Genomic DNA, 27550 nt, shown 5'->3' with positions numbered 1-27550 from the left:
TTTTTCCCTCTGTGCGATCCAAACGCAACTGAAGCGTGGAGGAAGAGGAGATGATCTAAGGCGAGGATGCCATTGAGAGGAAGACGGAGAGCGGACAGATGTGCATGGGCAGGTAGCAGCACATCAGGGCCTCTTCTGGAGACACAGAGAAGCCTCTGCTGGTCGCATTCCTCCTCGCTGCTCCTTCACTGTCCATTTTTCACGTTCCAGAAAAGCACAGCAGAATAACCCAAGTTATAAAGCTCACATCTGAGCCTGGAGGAAATAGTAAGAGCCTTGAAATAAAACCAAAAACATTTATTTACTGCTGTGATGCTTACTTTTGGAAGGAATCCTTCCATTAGAATTTTACTTTAATTGAAGCCTTTATAGTGACTGCCAGTTGGAAAAAAAATAACTTTTTATTCATATTTAAAATGCAGATTTTTGTATCATCAATCAGTTTTTAAAATCTGTCCTTTCTTCATATATTCAAATTATTAAATTAAAATCAATATGAAAACAATTAAGAACATGTTCTGGGGAGACAAATAAGCATTTGAGGTCATCGGTCCTATTAAGATAAATAAAGGCGGAGGTTGTTAACTTGTCAGTATTCTGGGCCCCCTGCGCTCCCTCCCCACCACTTCCTTGTTAACTGTCACTCATCTCTGTTCCGCCTCGCTGCTGTCCGGCCAATGGGATGCTGGCGCCCTACCAAGGCCCCAAGCTGCTACGACTTGTGTAAGTTGGTTGATTGATAACCATAAACAGACTTTTCTGGCTGGTCATAGGACACCATACAGGTGCAATTAACACATCAAACAAATGAAGCACTGAGAGATGAGCAGCTATTGCTGTGCAAGACATGATCAGGTTTTATTTACAAAGAGTTTAATTATAGGAAAGAATTTGAGGATGCATTTTCATAAAAGTTTTTTTTTTTTTACTCGGTTCCCCTGGTGAAGCGTGGATGTATTTGTAAATATATTTAAACATGCTTTTATGCTATAAAGTTGGCCTAGTTTCAATCTTCTGATGCATGTTTTAGTAATATTGTACCAATCAGTCTTATTTGGGCGTCAATGCAATGCAATGAAACCCCTTTTTTTTTTTTTTTTTCCCCTGACATTTTTGCCTCGACTCCACATCCTGCTTTGTTGCAAAACATCAGGAAAAGTGCTGTGAAACGGTACGGCCTCCAAAAACTGTTTTGGTCTGCTGATTGTCACCAGTTATCACCATGGTTAGTTAACTGTCAATGGAGAGAGATCCAATTTCTGTGTTGGCCCGCATGCTTACACATTAGCCAAGTCATTCTTCAGACTTCGTTAAGTTGTTTTTCCCGGTTGAAGGCACTGCGACCTGGAAAAACAACTCATTCTTTCATGGCAAAGTGCTTTCCATCACAGCATGTGCATCTACCCTTTAATTTGCCGGTTCTAACTGAATGTTTGACAGCTGTCTGCATTTCATCAGAATAAAATGAAACTTTTAGTTTAATTTTTTTTTTTTCTGCAGTCAGGTTTGAGGTGCTGAATTATTATTCTGGGAAAAATTAATGGGTTCTGTGAGATTTGTTTTTACCATTTCAATAATAAACTAATATAGGTCTTTTCCAAGGTTTCAAAGAGAAAAAAATTACCCTCTGAAATGTAATGCCATTCACTGTCAGACAATACAAATAAGAAAAACCAAAGATTCATACTTCATTGGTTCTTTAATTTACTTCAAATTAGCTCAAATATAGCAGTTCAGTTTGAGGTGAATTCACAATATCCTTGAAAGAAACAATTTTATCTACAGTAGCAATGATATGAAAATGCTATTTCAAAACAAAACTTTGTGTGATGGAGAGTGGATGTAATGTAATCCGATTTCTGTGACAAATGCCAAAAAAATCCCTCTAAATATCAGACCGCCTAAAATCTATCAATTTGCAAACAATTGTGCTTTTTTTTTTTTAGCTCATTTAATACAGATTATTAAGCAGAGATTATTAAATGACAAACTATTAAAGCTAATTATAGGGTTTTTGAAGCAAGAACCAAAATGTTTTTAAATGAAACAGGAATAACACCTACAGATATGTTGACCAATTACAAAGCTTACTTCCCTAAATGATTAGGGGGAAATCTTTCATCGGAGAGAGCCTCTGGAATGCTATAAATCGGATTTAAGTTGTTGCTTCCATATGAAGAACCTTCATGGACTCTGAGATTACAGAGCTGGTGTCAATTTGTCCATAGATGCCAACCAAAAACGCCTTATGGAGCAAAATATCTGCATGTTCTGTAAAGAAAACAGACAACAGAATTAAATGCAGTTATTGGTGTCTGGATGCATGCATTTTAAAATTCCTTAAGCAGTTCCTACATCCAGAGAAGGGCGATCAGTTCTACTTCACTGTAAATTGACTTCAGCTTATTACCTTGACAGAGAAGTACGTATTCTGGAAGATTCCTCAAAGCAGTTTGTACCACATCAAAGTTACCGCTCCCTATACAGTACATGAAAGTTGGCAGGAAGTCTGTTGCCAAGCTATAGTAAAGACAGAAAAGGTGTTAACAGCAAAAACCGCCTTTTTACCTTGAACGATGCATAATCTATATTTCTAACTCACCTGGGATTATTCTGAATGCAGCGCAGGGCCAGACTGAAGGCCATGTTCCGACATAGCTCCTCAGACGAGGTCATGAGTCTCTGCAGGTCATTCTGCAAACAGCAACACAAAGCTGTGATGGACATCTTACACATATTGACATGTATTAAACATGACTTTTTCTTGTGACTCACAGTAAAGAACTGTATTATTTCTGGACTCCTCCTTGACTTCTCATCCACTTCTGTCAACACTTCCAGCACATCTGCAGCAGAAGAAAAAAAAAAGAATCTTCTTGTTAGTCATTACCAATAGCAGTTCATGTGTAGGTGAAACCTCTTCTATGTTTCTCACCCTCCACCGCCTCTCCTTTTGACATCTTCTTTAAGTACATAGTCATATCTGCAGCACTCAGTGTAAAGGGAGCAGATATGTTGACCAGAGGAAGAGAACCTGCAGATAAATCATCTACAATATAAGCAAAAAATTAATCAATACAGGAAAAATGTGAGGTTTTTTTTTTCTTTCTTACAAACTGCAGGCATCAAGCCAAAGTCAAACAATGTAAAGATGAAGATGCTTAAAAATGTATGAATAAATAACTCCTTAATGTTAAAAAGATAAAATAACCTGTATGGGGAATTCCTGCAAAAGCAAAGATTCTCACCATCTTTCTCTTCTGCTGTGACGTCTGCAGAGGAGTTTTTCACTGGTAAGGTAAGTCCAGCTAATAGAGATTTTAGTTGGACCAGATCTGGATTTTCTGCACACAGACTTCTAAAAATAAAGAAATATATTTTTTAAAATATCTTTAACAGTTTTTGCTTCCATCAATGTCTATTTATAGGAACCTCCTCAGACTTACTGTAGGATGTCAGAGTGTTTCTGTAAATAAGGAATGGCTGCTGCTGCATCGTGCGTTATGTACTTCTGTGTAAACTGTAGAAACTTATTAATAAAGATCAGCGGAGATCGACTCCTCTGAAAGTTCTGCAAAATAAAAGATTAAAAAAAACGTAAAAATAAAAATGTCCTTTTTTGCTTCATAAAATTTATTTTGTACTAAAAATCCCCTTGAGGGGAAAATGATTTGTGCACCTGAAGGACTTTCATAAAAGACAGGAGGCAGTCCTGAAGCGCCCTCTGGTGGTCACTGTCGAAAACAAGTGGTTGCAGGAGCTCCAGGATGGCGAGCACATTGATAAAGAACGTCATGTGGTTCTGCTGCCTGAACTCCTGCATGTTTAGGTGAATGCGACCGTGCAAGAGTCCTGCGATCATTGGGAGGTGTCTATGGAACAAAACGGGACAGAGGGCATGAGTTACCAGTTACAAAATGTCGGTACAGGAAGTTAGGAGAATAAGTTAAAATAACAACAAAACCCAACCTTTATTTTCTTTACCTACCTCAGTAACAGAACAGGATGTGATACAGCCAGCTTCCTGCAAGCCAAATTAGCATCAGACACACGGCCCTCTGCAGACTTCGAGTCGCCGCCATCAGCAAGCAGCGACACAAGGCGATGAACGAGTACATCCAGCTGAGAAAAATAAGATTATGGTGAGGGACTGTACTTGAAAATTCAATTAATTGCTAGAAGGATTCCACAAAAAAATTAGAAATCCATCAACAGGCAAATCGCTTCAGGAATAAATACACTTAACTTTATTTTATTAGATATTAACGATCAAAGTTTGTTGTCAAGGTCAGTGATTGAGGTTTTAATCTCAAATCAGGTAGAATTAAAAAAAAGTTATTGAATAATTTGATGATAACTTCATCAATGTGCATATTTGTGGGTGAAAACAAATTTTTTATTATTATTTTATTTTACTATAACAAGTCAGACATAAAGATTCTTACTTTTAAAAAACAAGCTAAATTAAACAATTCTTGAGGTCATGACTAAGCTTTTTGTTTCATAGTGTCAGCTTGTCTACAAGGTCTTCATTATTTGTCAAAACATTTCTGTTTATATAATGAGTACAATACATAATGCTTATCCTTTTGTATCTAGTAAATCAAATGAAAATCACAAAATGTTTTACAAATTTGTTGATTTGTGGCATATTCTGTTTTTACCTTGCAGCTACTACCGTCTGCAGCCCCTCCACTGCTAAATGTGTCTCGAGGCAGGGTCACGTGCTGGATGACCTCAGGAAAGTGGAGATAGATTTGCAGCAACAGGTTTTGGCACCATTTATTCATTGTGCTAAAAGAAAAAAAATCAAGTATGAGAAATAATGCAAACACAGGAAACTGCATATTTTAGACAATCAAGTCAACATAAAAGTAGCAACAACTTTTGACACAGCTGTGGTTTAGTCTAAGGAACTGAGACACCCAGAAGGATCAATGCCACAGCTGAAATAAAACCCAAGTGCGATATATGCATTTGATGAACTGCAACTTCAAAACAGCTAACAAAAAACAAATGCAATGAAAGTTTTATTCAGTCTTTTTTTTTTTTAAACTGCCTTTAAATCTGTTATCCCACAGACAAAAAGCCATATTTTTGTTCCAGTCTGCTGGCAACAATTATAAACCAATGTTAACACAAGCTATAGACATAAATAACATAATATAATTCAAAGGTATTTACATTTAAGTCATCGCAGTTTTACCAAATCCTCTTACTGGATAAGGCTCTTGTCAGACTTACATGATGCAGCCTGTGCTAAATGAGGAGTTTATTACGGTCAAGCTTTATAGCAAATCACAGCGACCTTGAACAAGAGTAAAGAGTTTGCTGGTTGTTAATAGTTTGGGTGTAATTGGAATAAACACCAGCTTATCTGACAGAAAGCTCCCCCAATAAGAATGCTGTACGTACCCTCACATGTTTAGCCAACACAAGGCCAAAACCTCTTTACTTTCAGTGTGTTTTTATACTGCCATGCAAGTATTTGACCAGAAAGCTTAGTGCTGCTTAAAATACGGTAATTCTGAAGCTAATTTCGCCTGACCTTGGCCAAAGTTTCCTCATTAAAGTGGTTTAATAAGCAGAGACATATTCATGAAAGAAGGGTTTGCCTCCACAAAGAGTTGCACCCTGATCTCTGACAGCTAAGTCAGAGCAGGAATTCACAACACAGGCAAGTTTAGAGCTTCAGACTTAATCCTCTTGCCTTCATTATAATACACTGAGCTTTTAAAGAGATCACACTGCTGGTTTTAATTTCACACCAATAGACCTAATTATCGAGTTCTTCCTGGTCCAAAGCATTGTGGGTGACAGGGGGAGTCTAAAAAGTTCATCTGCATGGAGAAGGAAAATCTGGTGCAATTTAGCTAATGTCTATCAGTGCAATGCAAGGAAACAAAACATTTGGTATTATCTTTGGGAAAAATGATGCGTCTGAAAACAGGAGCTCTTTTATAAACAACAACATTGAAACAGATTAAACATAGGCTAGAGTCATGTTTAATGACTCTAGTCTATGTTTAGTCAACATGTTTAGTCAACAATAAAAATTTGTTTGCATTTTTTTTCAATACAAAACAGGAAAAAACTTCAATGCAACACGTGCACACTGCCTGCAGGAGAGGAATCATTACATTACAGGATTTAAAACCTTTTTAAAAGATATATATAAAAAAAAAAAAAACATAAACAGCGACAATGAGATATTTTTTAAACAAATCTTAGCTTAATTCTGTAAATAGGAGTCTTGAATAGTACAGCATTATGCAATTGATAAGCTGCACAGTGGCAAAGCTATTAGCATCGTTCACTTACTTACAGCTGAGTTTGCATATTCTACTATGGGGTAAGTGGATTCAGTCCAGATTGCTCCCACAATTTTAAAACACGATTGCTTGTTTTTTGCTGTTTTTTTTATACTCTAAATTGCCCTAAATTATGGCTCTGTCTGACAGACTGGCAACCTGTCTATGGTGCAAATCTCCAAAGTCAAATCAGTTTGGAAAACTGCTGCGCAAACACTTTATTTAATTAGTGTTTGAGCTGCATGTTAGAGGGGAAATAATTAGCAATATGAATTTATTATTGAAACAACCAATGATTGAATCAGCAAATAGTTAATGAGCTGATTAAATAATATATCTAAAGTATACTAACTTTAAAACATGCAATTTGCTGAAAAAACAAACCACTCTGAGCAATAAGCCAAAACGCTGCAAAAACCCTTTTGAATTAATGAAAAACCTTTTTCAACCAAAATAAATACAAAAAATTCTCTAACTTGAAGCTTTGTACACTACAAGGGTTCAGTTTTGTCCCAAAAACATTCTTCTTTTTAAAAATAATTCTCTTTTTAAATCCTTTTATAATATGCAAGAACCTCTGCGACTCCAAGGCAGCTTGCATCGTAGCATCTTACTGATAAGTCAAGCAGGAAGGATTGACCTTCTGATGATGGAACCTGATTTCATCAGCTGCATCCTTTGCTATAAAAATTAAAATGTACACAAAATCAATTATGCTATTGCAATATAACCACTAAAATGTTCATTTTCACTTTAAAAATTATTTGAAGAATTTGAACAATTGGATTATTTTTTTTAAATGTTTCTATAAGTTTTCAAAATAAGGCTTAACCCTTTATGGGGCACTTATTGAAATACTTTGAAATTTAACATTTAAAGCCAACAGTGTTATTAAAGGACAGGACCTTATTACTTTTGAGTAATTTTAAAAAACATGTTTATTTTGATAGAAGAAATAAAGGTCAATGTAATAACAAAAAAATGGCAACTTGCCCTAATATATTAATAAAAATAACCAAAGTGCTTCTATATGAAAATCATGAAAAACAGTCACAGAGTGAAAGAAACAACTTTTGTTTTTGTTACAAAACATTAGAGCATTAATGCTGATACAGGCACTTCCATTATTTTACTTTTTAAAATTAACTGAATTACCTTTTTACTTTATTTTTCGAACTGTTCAATTAGTTTTTTAGCTTTTTTTTTTCTTAACTTCTTTCCAATTTAAATTACTCTAGGTAATATATCGTCAAGGACTCATTTAATTGGTCAAACCCCAAATTAACATGTACAGATATGAAGCTGTATCTTTGCTTAATGGCTAGATTCAAGTCTTGTGCTTTTAGAACTCACAGAGGGATGGGGGGACTCCATTCATAAGGGGTATGCATGTAATCAAAAATGGTAATTTGCCCTATAAAGGGTTAAAATATGTGGTGAAGGATCGGACAATTTCTAACAGCTGAAAACAGAGATCTGAGGCTAAAATCGGCAGAGACTAAACAAAATTTACAACTCTAGAATGATGACCTTTGCTTGCCCTGAAGGATGCATAACCTTTAAACTAAATAATAAACAACTGTGACGCATATAAAACCCTATGCTGTATTAAGATGTCTTCTCAGAATCATGTAGGAAACTCCTCAGACACATTTATCTGAAATAGCATCTTCTCCACAATCTAAACTGGTTTATTTCACAGCATCTGCTTCCTATAAATATCTTCTTACTTCCACCCCTGATGAATTAGCAACCTGAATGTCCTAATGTGGTTTGCTACAAGCTTTGCACAAGGGTATAACGGAACTAAATCACCGGAAACAGCTTAACAAACCATCAGCTGATTCAGATGAAAGTCTAACAGCTACAGGGGTGAAGACATCCCTAAAAAATAAAATACTTGCCTGTCATCCCACTTCTTTGTGCAGTTAATGAGGTATTCTGACACTTTCTTGATGTTTTCAAGGGATCCATCGCAGTAGGAGTGAAGGAGGGGCAGTCTGGATTGGATAAGGGAACAGGATGCCTGGTCCAGGCAACCTTTATCAGTGCTGGGTGAGTTAAGGCTACTGAGCTTGGATTCTGACAAGATCAGGTCAACTAGGCTGATCAGCTCCTCAGAGCTCAGTCGCAGAACAAACTTCTCTGTTTTCTTCTGCAAGGGAAATAGAAAAACATTGAAGTCATCAGACTTGCAGGGTAAATTTCCTCCCACGGTCTTCAGTAGGAACAGTGAGAAGTTAACAGGACAGTGTGGATGTAATACTTTGATGTTACCTGAGGGATTTTATGGTCGCGTCCTTGCCAGATGCGTGGAATATGGCTGCATGCCCAGAGAAAGTCCAGGGCTGACGACGGATCCAGTCTGGCCACAAACAAACAAAAAAGGACAGCACCTTTTAGTTGTTTGTTATGTAGTAAAAGTTATCAAATAGCACAATACTGCGTTTGGAATATACTTGTAGTCCTTGTGCTTGCTGAGAAGAGCGCTGATGCACTGCAGGAGGGTGGACCAGTTGGACTGGTGAGTAAGCAAGGCCAAAAGGTACGGTCTATAAGCCGGGGTGCCTCGTGCCTAAAAAAAAACAGAAAACAGATTGTTAAAAACAAAAAATATTTCTGTCATTTAAAAAAAAAAGAAAGGAACGTTTCTTTTTCGACCTTGTTGAGAGCAAAAAGTAGTTTCTGTTGCAGGTCTGGGCACACGGATGTAACTTCCGGATCAAGATGCTCCAGCCAATCAACCAGCAGCCCAGAATTCAGGCCTGACTTTGTTACTTCAGAACCACTGGGAAAAGTGGAGCAGAAAAATTAGCTGATAAACTTTGCATACCTTCATATTTTAGTCCAACAGTCTTAGTTACAACTTGGGATATAACTTAAAATAAATGAAACCCATTTTGTTTGCAAAAACATTTGAATCCCTACAAGTTTCACAGGAAAATTAAACAAGGTTGAACAAAGTTAATATGTTTAAAGATTATGTAATACATCCAAAGACTATAAGTGAGAACTAGAGTTATATCGTTCTTAAGATATAAGATATGAAAACAGGTCATATAATACAGAAAAGAGAAAATATGAAACTAAAATACTGCTACCATTAACTACAACAAATGTACTTAGGAGAAAAACTAATGCTACTGGCTTCATTTTAACAGTATCCTGGTGCAAATCTTTCCTTTATCAGGTCTGTTGTTTCTCATTTGGATCAGTCAAATATAATCATCTCTTATCATCACTAAAGGTTTAAAGATTTAAAGTACTTACCTCTTTGTATCAACTTCCTTTTTCCCTGTACGCTCTTCGCCTTCCTGAAGGAGGAGAGATATCACCATGGCAACGGGGCCAGCTGCCCCATTCTGAGTACCAACGGTCATCAGCAGAGATAGTAACTCTTCCAAATACGGGGACTTTACCTCCATTAACCCTTGTAACACTAAAAGAAAAACAACATAGCTGTTAAATCTGACAGAAGCTCCAAAAGTTTTTCTTTATAACATCTTCATGAGATACTAAAGATAAATATCTTTTTTAAAAATGTATATCTTAATAAGCCTAACTATGAAGGGTTCCAGTAGTAAAAACCCTCCATTTATACCTTTGCCAATGAGCTCAGGTTCAGCGTTGCATCTTTCTCCAGCTTTCAGCATCGCCATCACAGCCCTTAGCGGCACCTCGGGGTCCCTGCGATATGCAAAGGCCTCGGCCAGATGGATGAAACATGTCCGCACTGCAGAGCAACAACACACCCATCGAGTCATTTCTGCAAACTATAATTTACAAGCATCTATTAAGATAAAAGTCCTGATCATGCCGAATCCAACTTTGCGTCTGATCCAACAGAAAATCATGTCGAATGAAGTCGTGGCGTTTAACTCTGTGTGTCACTGTGGATGATCACACCAGACATGATTTTCTGCAAGAGGGCTTGTGTAGCTCCAACTGAGATAGACCCCAGATGTTGCAGACTCATGAAGTAGAGTTTTGTTTTGTAGCCTTTTTTTTTATCATTTATTAATTTTGAATCACTTTTGATAAGCTGTCCAAGTCAAATGTGTGAAATTGTTTCAATTTGTGAGCGACAGAAGCGGGAAAAAAAATCTTAAAAGATCTGCCCACTCTGCGCAGTCGGAGCCTCTCTACACAGTCAGTGTAGAGTCAGTTTGACAGGAGGAAAAAAAACATCGGATCTGATTTTCAGGGTTTATACATGAATTAGTAACTCTTATTTAATGCTTTTTAATGCTCATAGAAATAATCTTAATGCCATAAACAAGTACCCATGACTTATATATATAAATTTATTAGGGGTGGAACGGTTCACAAAATCCACGGTTTGGTTCGGTTCACGGTATCGTGGTCACGGTTTTTGGTTCGGTATATGTTTATTGTTACACCGAAAAATAAAAAAAATTATAAAAATTAATTAAAAAAAATGATTTATGAAATTAATGAAAAAAAATCCACAAAAATTTAAGAATTGTAATTATTTTTAATGATTCGCGGAAACCATGGATAATTTCAGCATGTTTTGCTGCTTTGAATTTAATCATCTCGCACATGCCCTCTACGATCTAAAAGGGACTCAGAGGGGAGCGAACGGGAGCCGCAGTGGGGGCTGTAGGCTTTGCTTTGTGCATGCGGTCTGGAGCGCAGCGGGGTGGAGCGGAGCGCTGATGGAGTATGTGGGATTTCGGGGTTAGCATGACATGTTGGTCATGTTGCTGTTTGCATAAACAAAACGTGTTGCACAATGCTTGCACACTGTTGCACTTTTATCCACAACTTTCTTTCCGCCGTCATCGTAGGTCACTCTAAATGCAAAGTGGTCCCATACAGCAGACCTATAAAGTGCTGCTGGTGCGTCTTCCAACTCCTGTTCTTTCCCACTCGCCATACCCACACAATTCTCCACAACAACTGATTTTTTTCTGCTACACCCGGCTACACTGCTTCGCTTCTTCTTCTTGCTTACTACTGGTGGTTGGCTTTGGTCGCAGTACTGCCCCCTTCTGCTCTGGAGTGTAAACGCTTCACCTATGAGAAAAAGGAGCAGCGCATGAACCGAACGGAACACACGCGAATCGAACCGGGACAGCCGAACCGAACGGTTCGGACGGTTTTCATAAACCGTTTCATCCCTAATATATATAAAATATATAAATCCTTCGTCATCTTCAACGTGGAGAGGCTGCAGCCATGTCCCGAGTTCCTTATTTTCCCGACGACACTTTGGTTCAAATTTGCCTTTTTCCGCCTCAAGCTTCTTTTCCGAAGCCATTTTAATGCCACAATTATCAAATTTTATGAATTTTAATGCCAATAAAGGCCTTAATTTAAAAAAATAATAATTAAATTACTTTAATGATGTTTAATGAGCCGCAGAAACCCTGATTTTAAAAAGTCTGACCTGGCCTTAACTGTTAAAAAGGTTCTTACCGTCACCATGTCTTTGGATGTGTGCGCTCTGACCCGTGAAGGATTTGAGAAGGGACTTCAGAGGTCCTGCTTCCACAGTCGGGGTGTCTAACCACATTAACATCTCAACAACGACTTTCAGGAAAAGGGAGGAAAAAGCAATGTCCTTGGATACAAGACGCTGCAACGTTAAACAAAGATCAGAAAGAAATATAAAACCAGAATACATAGTAGAGCTAGTAATTAATCAGGGAAAATGTCTGTGCCAAGCCTGATGGTTTCTTTCACCTGGTACAGATGAAGCTGGCGCATTAGAGGACAGGAGAGAGCGTGACTGCGGTGCATCGACATGACGATCGGCCCTGCATGCGTGGAAGTGAGCAGGGCTGCGATAGCCTGCAGGAGACGAAAGGCAATCCCGCCCTGCTGGATCTGCCCCTGTCTGGCCCGCATCAGCTCCTTAGCCAAGGCCTGCTGCAGGGCGAGAGAGAGCTGACTGGGAGGAGGCCAGCGAGGATCTACCTTTATGGGGAAAATCTGGAAAAGACAGAAAGAAAACAGCAACTTTTTAAAAATTTACTTTATTCTTTGTAAAACAACAGACTTATTATGTATTAAGTTAAATTGGTTATTGAATAAGAAAAAGAGAGGAGAACCTGAAGCAACATGCCAGGGAGATCATCCTCAGGTCTGATTGATGGAAGCTGAGTGGCTGATCTCATTTTCACAGAGCTGTGAGGCGTTTCCACAGTAACTTTGGCCTTAGAAGTTTCTAAAGAATCTGCCATAAAGAAAGTATTTCAGAATCTGGAAACTGCAGGAAACTGGAGTTTTTCTTCCTCATTTATCTTCTGATTCAAACGCCACTGAATGTAAGCATGTAAGAGTGTAATACAATCATAATACAAATACAAGATAAAGTGTTATGGCTGTTTAGTCTAGCTTAGGTAGAAACTACATCTGAAAGAATCTGGAAGATAAACAAACTGACCTCTGTGTGGAGGAAGGGACGAGCTCAGCAAAGAGTGGAAGGTGTGCCCCCCGGTGGCCCCTCGCTCATGCTGCACCTCAACCAGATGGGCCATGTAGTCTGTTATTAACAGAATAAACAGATTAGAGCGATTTTAACAACATCAGTCCTTTTTTATGTTTCAAAAGATGAAAATCTGCAGGAAAAGCGTACGTTTATCCATGATGTTTTGCTCCAGACTGTCTGGATCATGAGAGACGGCCTGATCTAGGTACTGCAGGAGTTTGCTCATGCTGGAGACGGGAATACCAAAGGACTGAACAAACAGCAGCAGCTGCTGAGGCTCCAGGTCCTGTAAAGCTGTAGACAGAACAGAGCTTTATTTAATCAAAGGACAGGTTTACCCACAGAAGGCATTTCTAGGTAAAGCAGCACATTGTACCTGCATCTACTAATCGAGACACCTCTGAACGGATCATCCTTAGTTTCAACCAGTCAGGCAGCAGTAGAGCCTCTTCTGATGTGTCAACCAGGAAGGCAGTGGGCAGAGGTTTCTTTTCAGGAAACCAGATGTTCAAGAGAGCGTAAAAATCACTTTCTCCTACAGAAAAAAAAAAACAAAAACAAAGGACATCTATGGTTTTCTAGCTTCTATAAGAAAGCAACCTTAAGGTAAACTGAACTACCTTTGGGTGGTCCCAATGTCAGCAAGATGACCATCGCATGGACCACAAGGATGTGCATCGTAGCCGTCTCTCCTGTGGTCCAGCGGAGGAACACTTGATCCTGAGACTCGGACTGGAAAGAACAACAAAAATAACAATAACTTTGGGAGCTTTTAAAAACTTTATATTCAAGTAGGTTCACTTAGTGTTCATTTTTCTTCTCACCCAGCTGTACAGATCCTCGCCCTCCTTAGTCTTCCTCATTCTCTTGATATAAGTAGAAAATATAGTAATGAAAGCAGAGAGGACTGCATCGGATTCTGGTCTGGTGGAGTGTTTGGAAAACAAATTGTTCATGATGGTGGAACGCTCAACGATCAGACGGGCGATGTCCTGAAAGAAAAAGAAGAGGTGTAAGCACTGGTCGAGGAAAAAAAAAAAACTGGCGTTAGGATCAGATCCAGGCAGTTAGCTTTGATTACCAGAGCAAGGTCATTATGAGCTGCCTGCTCCTCTATGGGAGCATGCTGGGAAAGGTAGATGAGATACGCGCTGATGGTCTGCGGATCCGTTTCCATGTGAATGGCCTTCAAGGAAGCACATTTCTTTATTGTTATTCTTATAAAACAAAAGGTTTAGACATTATTTAAGTTTATAACACAGAGACTGACCTGCTGCAAAGCGGTGGAAGTCATCCCCCGGACGCTGTCAAATAACGGCAGCTTTGGGAGGTCCTGAAGGAGCCACTGGTAACCAGGCAGAAGCTCAGCATCTGCAGAGTCTTCCTCCATGGGCTGCTCTCGCTCCTCGCCATCCTTTAAGCCTCCTTCACTCAGCACCAAAGACAAACCCTGTGTTTACATACATAACATATATAAGCTTCCTTAGGTTCCTTAGATAAATGTGACCAGAAAAAGTTGTATTTCCTTATTTTAGGAGGGCACCTTCATGGCTAGAACCCTAGATGCTGCTTGAGAAGAGCTAAGACGGCGCAGGAAGTAATCGAGAACTTCACAGGTTGTCTGTTCATCAGCTTTAGAACCCAAGAGAAGATCCTGGAGGCGTCCAAGTAGCTGCCTCTGCTTTTGTTGTCGCTATGAGAGTAATTTACAGTCAGTCAAAACTACCTGCAAAGTACCTGCTTTAAATCCAGCGTGCATTATCTGAATTCTCAAAATATATATATACTTGTCTCTTTTTGGCTTTCTGCTCTTTGCTCTCTGCATCTTCATCATCCTCCACTGTAAAGCTGTCATCTGCAGCATCATGCAGAAGAAATTCACAAAGACACTGCACTGGAAGCACATCCAGGGACCCCTCACTGGACTGGACCAGGTCGGCTAACCAGGGCATGGACTGGGAGGACGCCTACGCAGACAAGTCAACATTCAAATAATATTCACATTTTTTGGTTCAGTTATAGCTGAACATCTATGAACACAATGTACATAAGAATATAAATAAAGTAAGAGCAGGGGGTTTTGATTTGAGGGACATGAGGATGTTTACTGTTGGAAGATGTTCCGTATTTGATCATCACCTGTCTCTGGATGATGTTGAGCAGAAAGTCGGGGCTACGGCTGCGACAGAGGAGATGACCGAGACGCAGAGACTGATTGAGGGTTTTCACCTGCTCCTGGACCTGAGGAGGAGGCCGACGTGGAGGACCCCTAAACAATAAAAAAAAACATATTAACGATTTCATAAAAGGTAGGTATCAAAATCAAGAGTTCTGGTCATGTCTTACTGCGGGTCCAGGCTGGTGAGCTGAGACAGCAGCAAGCTGTTGCTCTCAGTGATGGTTTGTTTAGTAGAGGCTGCTGCCAAATGGCTCTCAAAGGCCAAAATCTCCTGCTTCTCTCTCTGGGAGATCTGCAGCTCCCTGTTGATCATTTCAGTCTTTGTGTCCTCGTCAGCGATGGTACATGGCGGGTATGTATAATTACTATGAAATAAAACAGTCTTGGTTTTTGTTCAGATTTAAATCGTTTCAATACAAATTCATAAGCTTCACTAACTTTGTCATCACCATCTCCATGAGCATTTTGAGTGTAGGATAACCGTCCCAGGCAGCCATTCCTGAAGAAGAAAAATGTCTTATTTATAGAGGCGTTATGGAGTTTTTTTAATGATACTAATGACACCAAAAAAAAACAGAACTGCAGCACTCTCCCGCTTGTTCTCGTAGCTCTCGCTCATACTTGACCAGTTCATTTTACTTTTTTACCAATTGGTGTCTGAGTTGAGCTGGATGCCGCTCACTTCTGAGTATCGACAAAATCCATATTTAATAGAACAGTTTCGATTGTTTGCCGTGTTACACAATTTAACGTGGACGAGCTTGAACTAGTGGATAAATGTAAAGTTGAAGGACAAGGATACCTAGTTCAGGATTTCTTACCAAAACAATGCTGAACAGGTGGGACTAAGTCAATAGTCTGAAGATCAGACCCAATGTTGTTTTTACATTATATATTAATGACAAATTTGGAAAAGAATAAACAAGTAGATCCATATTGTAAAAAAAAAAAAAACAAAAAAACGTATCTTCTAAAGTTAAAAAAACAGTTACCATGTTAACCAACTGCAATATCTGCCAGCTTGGATACACTGACGGTGTTTGTGGTTCAGACTCGGAAGTAAAGAGATTTGTTAAGTAAACAATGGAGCCTATGAGAAATCACTTAGCAAACATTTATTTATTAATGTTGATTCATCATTCTTTAAATGTTAGAAAGAAGTTTGACGTTATCGCCTCTCTTCAGTTTTCAGCCCATATTTTCTGATCTCAAATGTATCTTTTTTTTCATTGTTGTTTAGTTCTTAAAAGCAAATGAATATATTGTTTTGCTGTATCAGGTTAAGAGATTCTAAGACTTTATTAGAAACTTCCTGGAAATGATTTAATCTAACTTAAAGTGATTCCAATGATGTATAAGTACCACTTCGTGCAACACAGAGGATCAGCTGAATGAAAAAAAAAAAAAAACACAAAAACCCCCCACAACAATTTAATCTTTTCTAAAACCAAAATTAAAGAAAAAAAAGTCCATTATGACTTTAAGGAAGACATCACTAAAGATCTGTCTTAAAAATGTTTGCACTCGAGTCACCACCTGGCACAGTGCACTCTAGGGTGTACGATACTGACATGTCAAACTCTATTCTAATGCTCGAGAAATTATTTGATTTTGATACTATTTTCGATACCCTGGGGATAAGAAAAAGCCAAATTATGATACTAAATAAATACTACTAATACTAATAATACTAAGACAGAAAGGGAAGCACTGAAATGATGTGATGAGACTATTGGAGTCAAACATACTGATACAGAACCTGTGGAGGCTCCAAAGGGTTAAAGAGTGCGGCAGATGTTCATCAATACCGCATAAACTTATTTTTGCTACTTGAGAGTGCGCATGCGCGAAAGCAGCATGCTGCAGTTTCACTGCTTCAGTTAGATTTTTAAGTAATTTCCCTCTGGGATTATTAAAGTATTTCTGATTGATTCAGCCTCACTTTTCTGTTCGCAGTCTGAGATCTGCTGAACAGAACTTGCTAATGACCCCTCAAACCAATTTTAGGACAAAAGGCGACGGGTCCTTCCAAACTGTTGAACCAAGACTGTGGAATCACTTTACCTGCCTTTAATGAACTCCGTGTAAGATTTAAAAAAACAATTAAACACATAATTTTTTTACCCAAGCAGTTTAGACTGATTTTATCAAGGGCTGTTATGACTATTTGTATTTTATATGGTGCTGTTTTGTATTTTATTGTACAGCACTTTGTGATGATTACCTGAGAAAAGTGATATATACATAAACCTTACTTACTCCTTATACAACATGACACACTGAATATACACCCAGAGGAACAATGCTGCGGCTTAGAAAAACATATTCACATATTTGAGTTACTCAGTCTACGTCCAGATCTAAAATCAACTCACAGTGCACAGCTATTAAAGACACACCAAGAGGTTGTAGAACTCTGCTACACTTTTCATGTTTTGAACCTGTGTTTTGTTTTACTTTCATTAACATTTCAACATTAATTTTCATCCTTTAACCAAAGAAAATACTTTTCTATTGTTATGTGATAAAATATGTAGTTCAAAGATGAATACTTTTGGAAGCGCTATATGCATGTTGTTACTATACCTATTTTCTGAGGATTAAAGGCCGCCACCACAAGCAGCAGGAGCCATGCCTTCCAATAGAGAGTGGATATCGCCAAATTTGGTGGTTGGTACCTTAAACAATAAGAATCATGAGTTATTTTAGGCTTGCACGTATGATCCAGCATGCATCTTTAAAAGCATAATAAAAGACCACTTTCTTACCCTGTTGGCAGCTGAATGTTCTCTGGGTGATGGTATGTACACAGGTTCAGCACAGCGTCAATGAGCTGGATCCTCTCCACTCTCAGGACCTCTAGATCTGTTTAATAGGAAACCAGATAAATAAAAATTACCTTTGTTCATGCTTTCCAAACACTTCTTAAGCAGCCGGCAAAGATAAAACATGAATGAAGGAGGTTCCTCCCGGAAGAAGTGAGGCAGCACATTAAGCTGAGGCACAACTGTTTAAAGAAATGTCCAAACATTCTGCCATTGAGTAAAAGAAACATCTGGGGCTGTGAGCGTAAACAGCCACAGCCGGAACGGATCCTCGCTCACCGTCAGACTGCACTGCAGCAGCTCTCTTAACCAGGTGGTCTGCCAGCTCCATGGCGTCGGCCGGGCCCAGGGGCAGGTCACGGGACAGCCCGATGACCAGGATGCGCATCAGCGTGTCCTCGAGCAGCGGCACCTCAGAGCAAAGGCGAAGGAAGAAGCTGAGGAACAGGAAACATGAATCCATTAAATACAGCCGGTAAAGAGAAGAGGTTGTAACAAAGCAAGAGCAGACTCACTTCCTGTCGCTCTCTGGAGGCCAGTTGTCCCACTTGTAATACGTCTCAGGCTGCTCGGTGAAAAGCACTTTGTGAAGGCTGCACACGAAAAAGAGGCAAAGTGATAGAAGCATAAAAAATGTGCAGCTAGTTTTACACTAATGGTATATGAGACAGATTTACTCACCAGTGAACGTAATCTTTTGCACCCACTTTGCTGATTGTAGGGACCACAGAGTGAAGCCACCACACAGCATCTCTCTGGATGGAAGCAATCTGATTCTGAAAAGACCTCAGGACTTCCAGATCTGGAACAAAAAGAAACAAGTTTCTTAGAAACAGGAAGATAATCACACAAGTCGATACTGCAACTTTATCACATACTTTTTTTCTCCCCTTTGTCCCATGCAATGCCAGCTTCCTTAACCTGAGCAGTAATGCCCAACATCATAGAGACTGTGAGTAAATCCGTCACTTGGATCACAAAGCGCTCCTGCAGAGACATTCAAACCAACAGATCTGTATCAACTTCAAATGAAAAAAAAGAAAAATAAAGGTTGAAGAACAAGATGTTTATCTCTGCTTACTTTGAACTCCATGTCCACGTAGCTGGCCTCTTTTCTCTCCTGCATCAAACCGAAACAAAACGCCTGGAAATTGATCTCATGCTTGGTCTGTTTGATGATCTCTCTGAGCAGAGCTCTAGAGGCTCGCAGGTAATCGTCCTTATTGGTTAGTAAATCCTGGAACACCATCGCCAAGAACTGCAGACACAAAGTAGGGGACAACCTAATTAAATCTGAGAAACAAAACAGGAAATAATAGCAAAATAAAGTGAGAAAAGAGGACATTTCCAGGGTTTATTTTCAATTTTTTAGGTCCAAACTCCAAACAATTCCAGTTCAGGAATCCACAGTTCTCTATTTTAGTGCATTTAAAAAAAAAAAAAGCAGAACAGTTTAGGACTCACAATGGCAAATACTTTTATATAGAGTTTATATAAACCTACAAAAACTATAAACTGAACAGCAGGGGGGTAGATGAAACACACTATTTGTATGGGTGAAAGATAGAAGGAAAAGTACGTGCTAAAGTATTGCTGCTGAAGAAGCTTTAACCCATTAAGCCCAGACAGTTTTAGAGCAAATTTCCACCTGAAAATATATAAAATAAATCAAGGAGATCCAGTTATCAGGTTTTAATGCAAATTGAATTATAATTGTGTAAATTAAACCCAGAGAATATTTTTGAAAGTTTAAGCAATACTGAGATAAACCAGAGTGAATCTTAAACTTAATAAAAGGGCCTGTGAAGCGGTGGCAAGTTTGTGCAACAACGGAGGGACATGAGGGCGAAAAAAGAGAGGGGATCCAGGTGGAAAAAGGGTCCCAGTGTTCTCGCACACCTCGCTCTTCTAACTGGTTTGCCTTCACAAGTCTTTTTCCAAAATGGCGGTCATTCAAACAAAACAAGCCGGTAAGGTACCAAACAGGAACTACGCATAGTGTAGAGCGGATGTAGATTTGACCAATCAGAGGCCTCCTGTCTGCAGTCACCTGCAATTTTGGACAGGTGCACCAGAGTGTCTGCAGAAGGGGCGGGGGCACATTTGCGTTTACTGCGACACACATGCAGAAGGACTGGTTTCTGAGTATAAATCAGCCTTTAGACTGACCTGAGCATAGGGGTATGGAAAAATGTCTAACCCCATTGCAGTACCTCCCTGACCCCACTAGGTGTCAGTACCTCAGCATTAGAGAACTCTGCTTTATGGGATTGTGTGTAGAAAGATGAAAAAAAATAATAATAATCTTCTCTGTTCTCTGTATATTTTTACAAATTTTAAGACCTAGAATATAAATCTAATAACATTATCCTCATAGGAACCCTGATTTTGTGTTCACATTAAAGAAGTCCAATGTCACCTTTGGTGCTTGCTCAGGGCTGTGCTGTAGCACGGTGTGCAAAACCTGCATGTTGTTGGGGTTCCTGGCATTAGAAAGCTCGTTGAAAATCACCAGCTTCACCATCGTCCCCAAGTTGTCTTTGTGTGCATTTAGCAGCTCTCTGGAGAACAGCATCCAAAGCACACGTTAACACACATATTAAAAAAAGTTTTACAAAAATACTTAAGTTAACGAGTAGCTAAGACCCACCTGACACACAGCATGTAGTGGTTCAGAAGGAGTTTAGGTTTCAGACGGATCTTGATGAGGCTGGAGATCACCTCCATGTCGTCTGCTCCGTGGGTGCTGCAGTTCATGCACAACGACATGAGGAGGTCCTGGGCGGGTCGGGTCAGCTGTGCACACAAAATAAAACATTGCCTCAATCAGCTGTCCAGTATGAAGATCGAAAGCCTTGAATATGTTGGCAAAACTATACACATAAAGATTGTTTAGGTCGTTTTATTGATGAAGATAAAGTTTGATATTTTAAAGGTACAAATCAAAGTGATCAAACAGCAGCACTGCAAGTAAAATCCTCAAATCAAGTCATGATTGGAAAACTTTTTATAACTCTTAGTTTATCCAGCTTTTTTAAATGAATTTCTCACCTTTGGGTTCTGGAGCCACATCTCCAACCTCTGCACGGCCAGAAGACGTGCCTCTTTATAGCCACAGGTTGCTGTGAGCAAGCGCAGCAGGTTCCGGGACACATTGTCCATTGGTTGCCTGCGGTTCAGCTGATCTCTCAAGACATCCAGCACATAATCCTCCACACTTTCTGCCAATTCCTCATACCTATACAATGCGATACGATCAGTAAAACATGCATTATTTTTAAGAGTTGTTGAAGGAAACTTTGAGCGCTGTAGAGAAATCTAAAAAGGACAAAATAAAGAGAAACAGGTTCCTATAATTAAAAGTGAGTTAAATGAAACCATAACTGGAAGCAGCCATACCGGGGCATAATTTGGCCTTCATCCTCTGGACTAAGTTTCTCCTCTGCTATCAGTAATTCGGTCTGACTGTCATCTTCATCTGGAGTTGATGGATGAGGGCTGTTGCCTAAAAGATGCAAAATGAAAACACATCATCAGCACTGAGCTACAGAGGCCACAGCTCTGACCCAGCCAAGGCATGTTTAAAGAGGACTCCACCTGCACTGAGATCCCCAGGAGTGCGACCACTCTCAGCCTGTAGCAGCATACTCTTTGGTGGCATCTTAGTGCTAAAAGCTGTCTGGATGTTGTCGACAAAAGTCTTACAGTGGGAGCTGTCGACCCATATTCTTTCTCCAAGTGAGTCTTCGATGTAAACCTGCAAAAAAGGAAATGTATATGTTCACGTGCAATCATCACCTGATGAAAAAGTAAATCATAGTTTCAAACAACAGTCAGAATTTTTTATATATTCTAACTTTGACAAAGATCTCTGGCCAGTTTTCATCCTCCTCATAGGCTGCCATGAGTAAATTGCACGCCAGAACTGACACCAAGCTGTTTCCTTTTGCCTTGAAGTTGATGGAAGCGTCCCGACGCAGGAGGCTACACAACGCCTGGGGATGACAGACAGACAGACAGGTTAGAAGTTCCTAAAATTTAGTTCAAATGAAACAATTGATATGTAATGAAGGAGAATTTAAGTTAACGACTAGACCGGTTCCGCAAGTCTAACTATGTGTTTGTTAGTGAAGTGAAACGTGTGAAAGTAAAGTTTCAAAATTGGCCAAATGTTACCATTTAATCTGAGCAACATTTAAGAAACAGATATTACGACTTTCCACCACTGTTCACACCTCAATAATTCCTTGGGTCGCAAAGACATTGGGCTTGATTTTGGCCAGAAACATTAGGCTAAGGTACAGAGTGATATCAGGTTTGGCTCTGTTCATCTTCAGCTGTCTCACTGCTCCACACAGCAATCCCTCCACACGATCATCATTTCCCTCCGACTCTGCGGCTTCAATCTCATCCAGCAGAACGGCAGGAGACACTGCAAAAACAAGGAGGAATCAATTAGGAAGTAAAAAAATCTAAGCAGTTTGGGTGTGAGACTGTGTGCCGACATGAAACAGTCGGTTTACCTTCAATTGGTACAACTGAAGGCTCCTTTATTGAGGGGGAAATAGCCCTCTTATCCACCGCTGCAACATCAGCGAGGCGGCCCAGAGCACTGACAGGAGGTGTAGTGGATAATTTGGGTCTCTTGGTTAGGGTGGACAGACCAGAGGAGGAGGGCAGAGTGGAGGAAGCCTCTCTTTTACGATCAGCAGGTAAACTTGTTGATGCTGGCTTTAGGAGGACAGGAGGTGCTTTGGGCTCTCCTGTTTGGTTCTTCGAGCCCAGAGCTATGAAATCCCCTGGTGGAGGATGACCTGAGATAGGAAGATTGCACAATTATTATACAGATTTGATCACAGAGAAAATATTATTTGGATTGGCTTAAAAAAAAAACGTTCCTACCTGATGGTTTTGCAGCACTTGGGCGCCTCAGGGCTGTGGGTTTTGGACGATTCATCTTTATGGACAAGTACAAAAACTCAAACAACAGGATGAGCTAAATACATTGTTTAGGTTTGAAGAGGCTGTTAATATAAAGACAAAACACAAACGAAAGTGTTACACATCAAAAGTCACAAGAAAGTCATTTAAGTCTCGCTATGTGCGCTTAACAATCCTTATTACATCCATATTACACACAAAAGTAAAGTGAGAACCAAACATTGGCAAAGCTAGTTAAGCTAACTTAACGGGCCGAAGCTTTAGAAACGACGAGATTTCCACGATAAAATGTTAGCAACATTGAAACCAAAAAGACATTTAAAAAGTAAAAATGCGGTATAACAATAATTAAAGTTGGTAAAAACAACGTTTTCTTTTAAAGCATATAAATATTACCGTAATGGTACAGATTCCAAGCGAGCAATGACGTCTTCTTCTATGGTTTTTCCCTAATCGATACAATTACTCACACTGCCATCGTGCGGTGGTGCGACGGTAATGCAATCAAGCTTTTTTCCAACCTTCTTTTACTTTACTATTAAAATTAAATGATGGCATGATAACAATTAGCATGGTTGCTATACTTAAAAAAAAAAAAAAGTAATATAAAAAGAAAGCTTTAACTATGTGTAACTGTAAGCAGTCCTCATGCTTTCGCAGAATCCCTTGTACATACTATTAGAGCCATGTAACCAAACTAGTTGTACTTATGCGTGACGAACACAAGAGGGCAGTAAAGAGACGTGTGGCTTTTTTGTTGGTTTTTTTTTTGTTTGTTTTTTGTTTGTTTTTTTCTGTTTGGCATTTCCTTATAATATCAACATGGAAATACTGATAAATGCTGGCTGGATGGATCAGTATTCTTTTTTTTAAAGAATTTAGCTAGTTGTTTAGTAATAATAATAATAATAACTGAATTTTAATTGATCTCACACTGGAGAAATGAACTCTCTGCATTTGACCCATCCACTTAGGGAGCAGTTGGCTGTCTTTGGGTGGTGCCCGGGGAGCAGTGTGGGGTTAAGGGTCTTGCTCAGGGACTCAGAGTGCAGACTGTGGGAATCGAACTGGTCACTTGCAACCTTTCCAGAGCACAAGTGCACTGCTCTAACCACTTGGCCAACACTCCCGTTAAAAAAAATCATATTACAAATTGAAAAAGGTTACATAAAACATAACAAATTGCTGCAAACAAAAAAGAAGAAAAGTTTTCTTCTTTTTTTGACTGTAATTTTATCGGCAGAATTGTTGCAAAAACAAGAAGTGAGTACATTAACTTTCATTAAGAAACCAATTTAGTTTTAGTACGTTTTTTTGGACTGCACGGTGGTGCAGTTTGTAGCAAGGTTCCTGGTTTGATTTCAGTGCGGGGTCTTTCTGCATGAAGTTAGCATTTTCTACCCATTCATGCCTGCATCCTCTCTGGGTACTCTGGCTTCCTCCCACGGTAAAAGAAAAAAAAGCAACAACAACAAAAACATTATTGTTAGGTTATCTAGCTTGGGTGTGACTGTATGTGATCTCTGTGTTGATCTGCCACCTATCCAGGGTGTACCCTGCCTCTTGCTTTTAGACTGTATGAGATAGGCACTGGCCCACCATGACCCTGATGGGATAAGTGGGAGAATATGGATGGATTAAAAGTTTTTTGAATGTTTTTTAGATATACAGGAGCATTTATCCATCTATTTATTATTTTTTAGACAAAGTGATAATCTGATTCATGTTTGACTCAGAACCTCTTAACAAAGCTTTTCCTGTAATCTGCGTAGACAGAAAATATGAATCATGTTGTTACTTTTATGGTGAAGTCAAAGCTGGGGAAAGCTTTTTACTTTTTCTTCAAGAAATTCGTTTAATTATCTTCTAATTTTGAACAATTAAGTTTTATGGTGAATGTGTCATTGTTGTCTATCTCTCTCGGACACTCAGAGAGTGTAGAGTGCGTTTACATTCACCCTGTTTTACTTTGATTCTCCTAGATAGAAGACTTTGTGATACAGTGTCAGTGCAAATGCACTGGTTAAGGCCTCAAAAATAATGCACAAAGCAGAGACAGCTTTGGAGAATTGTACTGCAGGGTTAGGGATTAAAACAATATAAAAGTTTTTCAAAAACTGAAAAAGTATAGAAAACCTACCAAGATACTGTATGTCCATGCACCTGTGCTGACAAGACATTCAGAGAAAATGTGAGCTTTATTCAGAGAAGCAGCCAATAGGCCAAAGGTCTCTGAAAGAGAGTCTTCAAGAGAACCTCTATGACTGTAATATGACAAATAGTGAAAAAAAATGAGAGGTGTAAATATTTTCCAGCGAGCTGAGGGTGAGGCCAAAATCTTCCTTCAAAACCCTACTGGCTATTTGAAATGTAACAAGCAAAACAAATGTAGCCTAGTAGCAGCATGGGGTGGTTTCTTCAGCATAAAGAAGTTGGTCACAATTAATGGTTGGAAGAATCAAGTCAACAGTGACATACCTTCAATCAAATGCTCACATTTGATCAATTTAAATTCAATCTGACAGTTTGAGCTAATGTCTAAAGAGGAATGGGGAGGTAAAGATATGCCCCCAAAAAAGCTTTTAAATGTAAATACAGCAATAGGTGATTGAAAAAAAAGTTTAGAATCAGTGGAGCTGAAAATAAAGAAGTGCCACACTTATAAAAACATGTATCATTTTTGCCCACCTCACACATAAAGCTGTTGCAGAAATAGAACGCTCCTTCAGTCAGATTGGTGCACTAAGGTGTGGTCACAGAGCCTCCCTCAAAGAAGCGGTTAGACTTCTTAATCATTGTTTCCATCAGAATAAATAAATCTTCATTTCTTTCCTACACAGTCTTGACCATTTAAAAAAAAGCATTATGTTTTATTGATTAACAACTATATATGAAGATCTTTAGATTAAAAAAAATGACATGTAAATTGTTTTGAATCTAAGATGCTTCTCAGTATAATTCAAATTTTAATCTTTTACTGTACAGTTGTTTTTGTACCCTTTGTTTCAATCTGCATGCTTCAACCTGCCTGTCATTTGTTTTCTATTACACTGCTGAGGATAAAAGACATTTGCTTATTTATTTTTTACTCCAAATTGATCTATTTTATATTGTTGAATCACTCCAACTTAAGATTAAATGAAAAGTTCAGCTTTAAGACTTGTTCTCATATAGAATAAGAGCGCATGCAGTGTAACTTCACATTTGTACAACCACCTTTGTATTAAATGACAGATTTTATGGAGCAAGAGATTTTATTGAATCACTTCTTTCATGAAGGTAAGGCCAGATATTAAGAAGATAACAAGTTAAAACCATATATAATTTAATGCCATGTCCTATCTCCCACAATAATAAGAATTTTATTGAACTTGTGAGTCTGCTAAAATCCTGTTTGTTTTCTACTTTCTGTTTTAACAGACTGTTTGCATTAAGAATTCTTTCATCTTTGCATAATTTATTAACATAATCAAGATAAAAACCAAAATAGCTCTGAAAGATTTTAAAACACAATTTTAATAGGGATCAAGATTCCTTCAAAACAAGTTTTAATGTAGAAAATCCACAATATTAAGATATTGTTAGCTAAGATAAAACTGAAGCATCAAAGCAGTTTTATTCCCTTCATGTTCTCATTTATTCCCAGCATTGGTTAGTGGCAGTGATCTGTTCATTCCTGAGCTGTGACAAAATGGTAAAATATGGGATGATTTTACAGCCTCCCCAAATGAAGTGCGTAAATAAAGATTCCAATAACATTACCTTGTATTTTGCTAATTAAATGCATTTTGATGACGCTACAGAATCTGGTAAAACAGAGATTTGTCCACAAAAGCCTTTTCCAGTTGCTGCCACCGCTGCTACTGTAACCCCGCCATGTTCCTTTCCATGCAGGTTTGTGCTGCCAGCTGGTTACGTAAAGTGTTTTCATATGAAACACATTTTGGTGAAGTCAGTGGAATGTCCAGTAAGAGCTCCAAATTAAATCTTGTGTCACTCTACAGTCTACAAGTGTACAAAAAAAAGAAAAAATTACCAGTCTGTCAGCTTTTAGGATGATGTAAGGCTCACGGAGCATCAGGGGCGTACTTCTGATGTGTCAGGCCTTTTTTAAAGCAAATTTTACTGAGAAAATGTGTATTTTTTGTAATGCATTTTATTTGCAACGTTTCAATGCGTTGAAATAATCCTGTAAGTTCTAAATTGGGCTTTAGCTTAAGATCAAGTGGCCTTTGAAGAGAAAAAAAAACATCTTTTCAACAGAGGGCCTCTTTCTACCAGATCAAATTTCTGCCTTGAAGAGTCTGAGTCAGAGAAAAAAGATTAGTGAGTCAATGTTACTTCCTGTAATCCAAAACTACCAGCTAGAAGGCAGGTCCCACAAACCAAGGAACAAAAAAGGGGAATGAAACTTGAAGAGTTTGGAGAATGTTATTTAATTTACACGTTGCGTAGAAGTCAGATAGACAGGCGGGGTTGGAATGAATGAGCAGCTGGATATCAGACTGACGCAGATTAGCAGGAACATTCCCACAGATACTAGTAGTCTTTGCTTCACTTTACACCTTTCTTCAATTTCAGTCTATATCATTCCCAGATTTGCATTTTTTTCCCCTCCAGGTTAAATTACCTTTAATAGTATTTCAATCTGACTTTTCTCATCAATCACAAAATCTTTTTCCAGTTAGGTTAAATGATTTTTAATCTGATTAGTCTGAATCTGATTTAATTAACCATCACTCACATAATCATCTAAATGTTGTTTCTTTTCTTTCATCCTCAATATCTAATAATTTAGGTTTATATATATATATATATATATATATATATATATATA

General features: G+C 38.7%; 1 protein-coding gene across 1 annotated transcript; it reads right to left on the bottom strand.

Annotated features, from left to right (window-relative positions):
• Positions 1–1108: 1108 nt before the first annotated feature.
• ints1 (integrator complex subunit 1) lies at positions 1109–22809 on the bottom strand. Its single transcript, XM_015387459.1, has 47 exons — positions 22675–22809; positions 22296–22586; positions 22008–22204; positions 21630–21767; positions 21370–21529; positions 21172–21277; positions 20824–21010; positions 20423–20568; positions 20192–20333; positions 18854–19030; positions 18651–18759; positions 18454–18574; positions 18288–18365; positions 18052–18209; positions 17716–17812; positions 17534–17625; positions 15386–15446; positions 15115–15312; positions 14908–15037; positions 14556–14735; positions 14312–14461; positions 14039–14218; positions 13850–13954; positions 13593–13760; positions 13389–13500; positions 13145–13303; positions 12916–13062; positions 12724–12822; positions 12389–12513; positions 12021–12269; positions 11754–11913; positions 9913–10044; positions 9582–9750; positions 8973–9099; positions 8771–8886; positions 8589–8676; positions 8216–8466; positions 4665–4794; positions 3989–4122; positions 3680–3872; positions 3447–3571; positions 3249–3358; positions 2936–3049; positions 2776–2846; positions 2603–2694; positions 2411–2520; positions 1109–2271 (listed from the first exon to the last, which is right to left on the bottom strand). The coding sequence occupies exons 1-47, from the start codon at positions 22727–22729 to the stop codon at positions 2156–2158; spliced, it is 6555 nt and encodes a 2184-aa protein (XP_015242945.1). The 5' UTR covers positions 22730–22809; the 3' UTR covers positions 1109–2155.
• Between the last annotated feature and the right edge of the window lie 4741 nt (positions 22810–27550).

The sequence above is a fragment of the Cyprinodon variegatus genome, unplaced genomic scaffold, assembly GCF_000732505.1.
Source record: "Cyprinodon variegatus isolate N-32 unplaced genomic scaffold, C_variegatus-1.0 Scaffold395, whole genome shotgun sequence".
Classification (NCBI taxonomy): Eukaryota; Metazoa; Chordata; class Actinopteri; order Cyprinodontiformes; family Cyprinodontidae; genus Cyprinodon; species Cyprinodon variegatus.
This window is presented reverse-complemented; position numbering and strand designations above follow the sequence as displayed.

What these genes read in the sequence shown, in the direction of transcription:
- ints1 (XM_015387459.1), bottom strand. Translation starts at nt 22,729, where the DNA reads ATGAATCGTCCAAAACCCACAGCCCTGAGGCGCCCAAGTGCTGCAAAA. An exon ending in ACCTGAGCTCATTGGCAAAG is followed by an intron (nt 9,751 to 9,912) that starts GTATAAATGGAG and finishes TTTTTCTTTTAG; the next exon opens with TGTTACAAGGGTTAATGGAG. An exon ending in ATACGTACTTCTCTGTCAAG is followed by an intron (nt 2,272 to 2,410) that starts GTAATAAGCTGA and finishes TTTTCTTTACAG; the next exon opens with AACATGCAGATATTTTGCTC.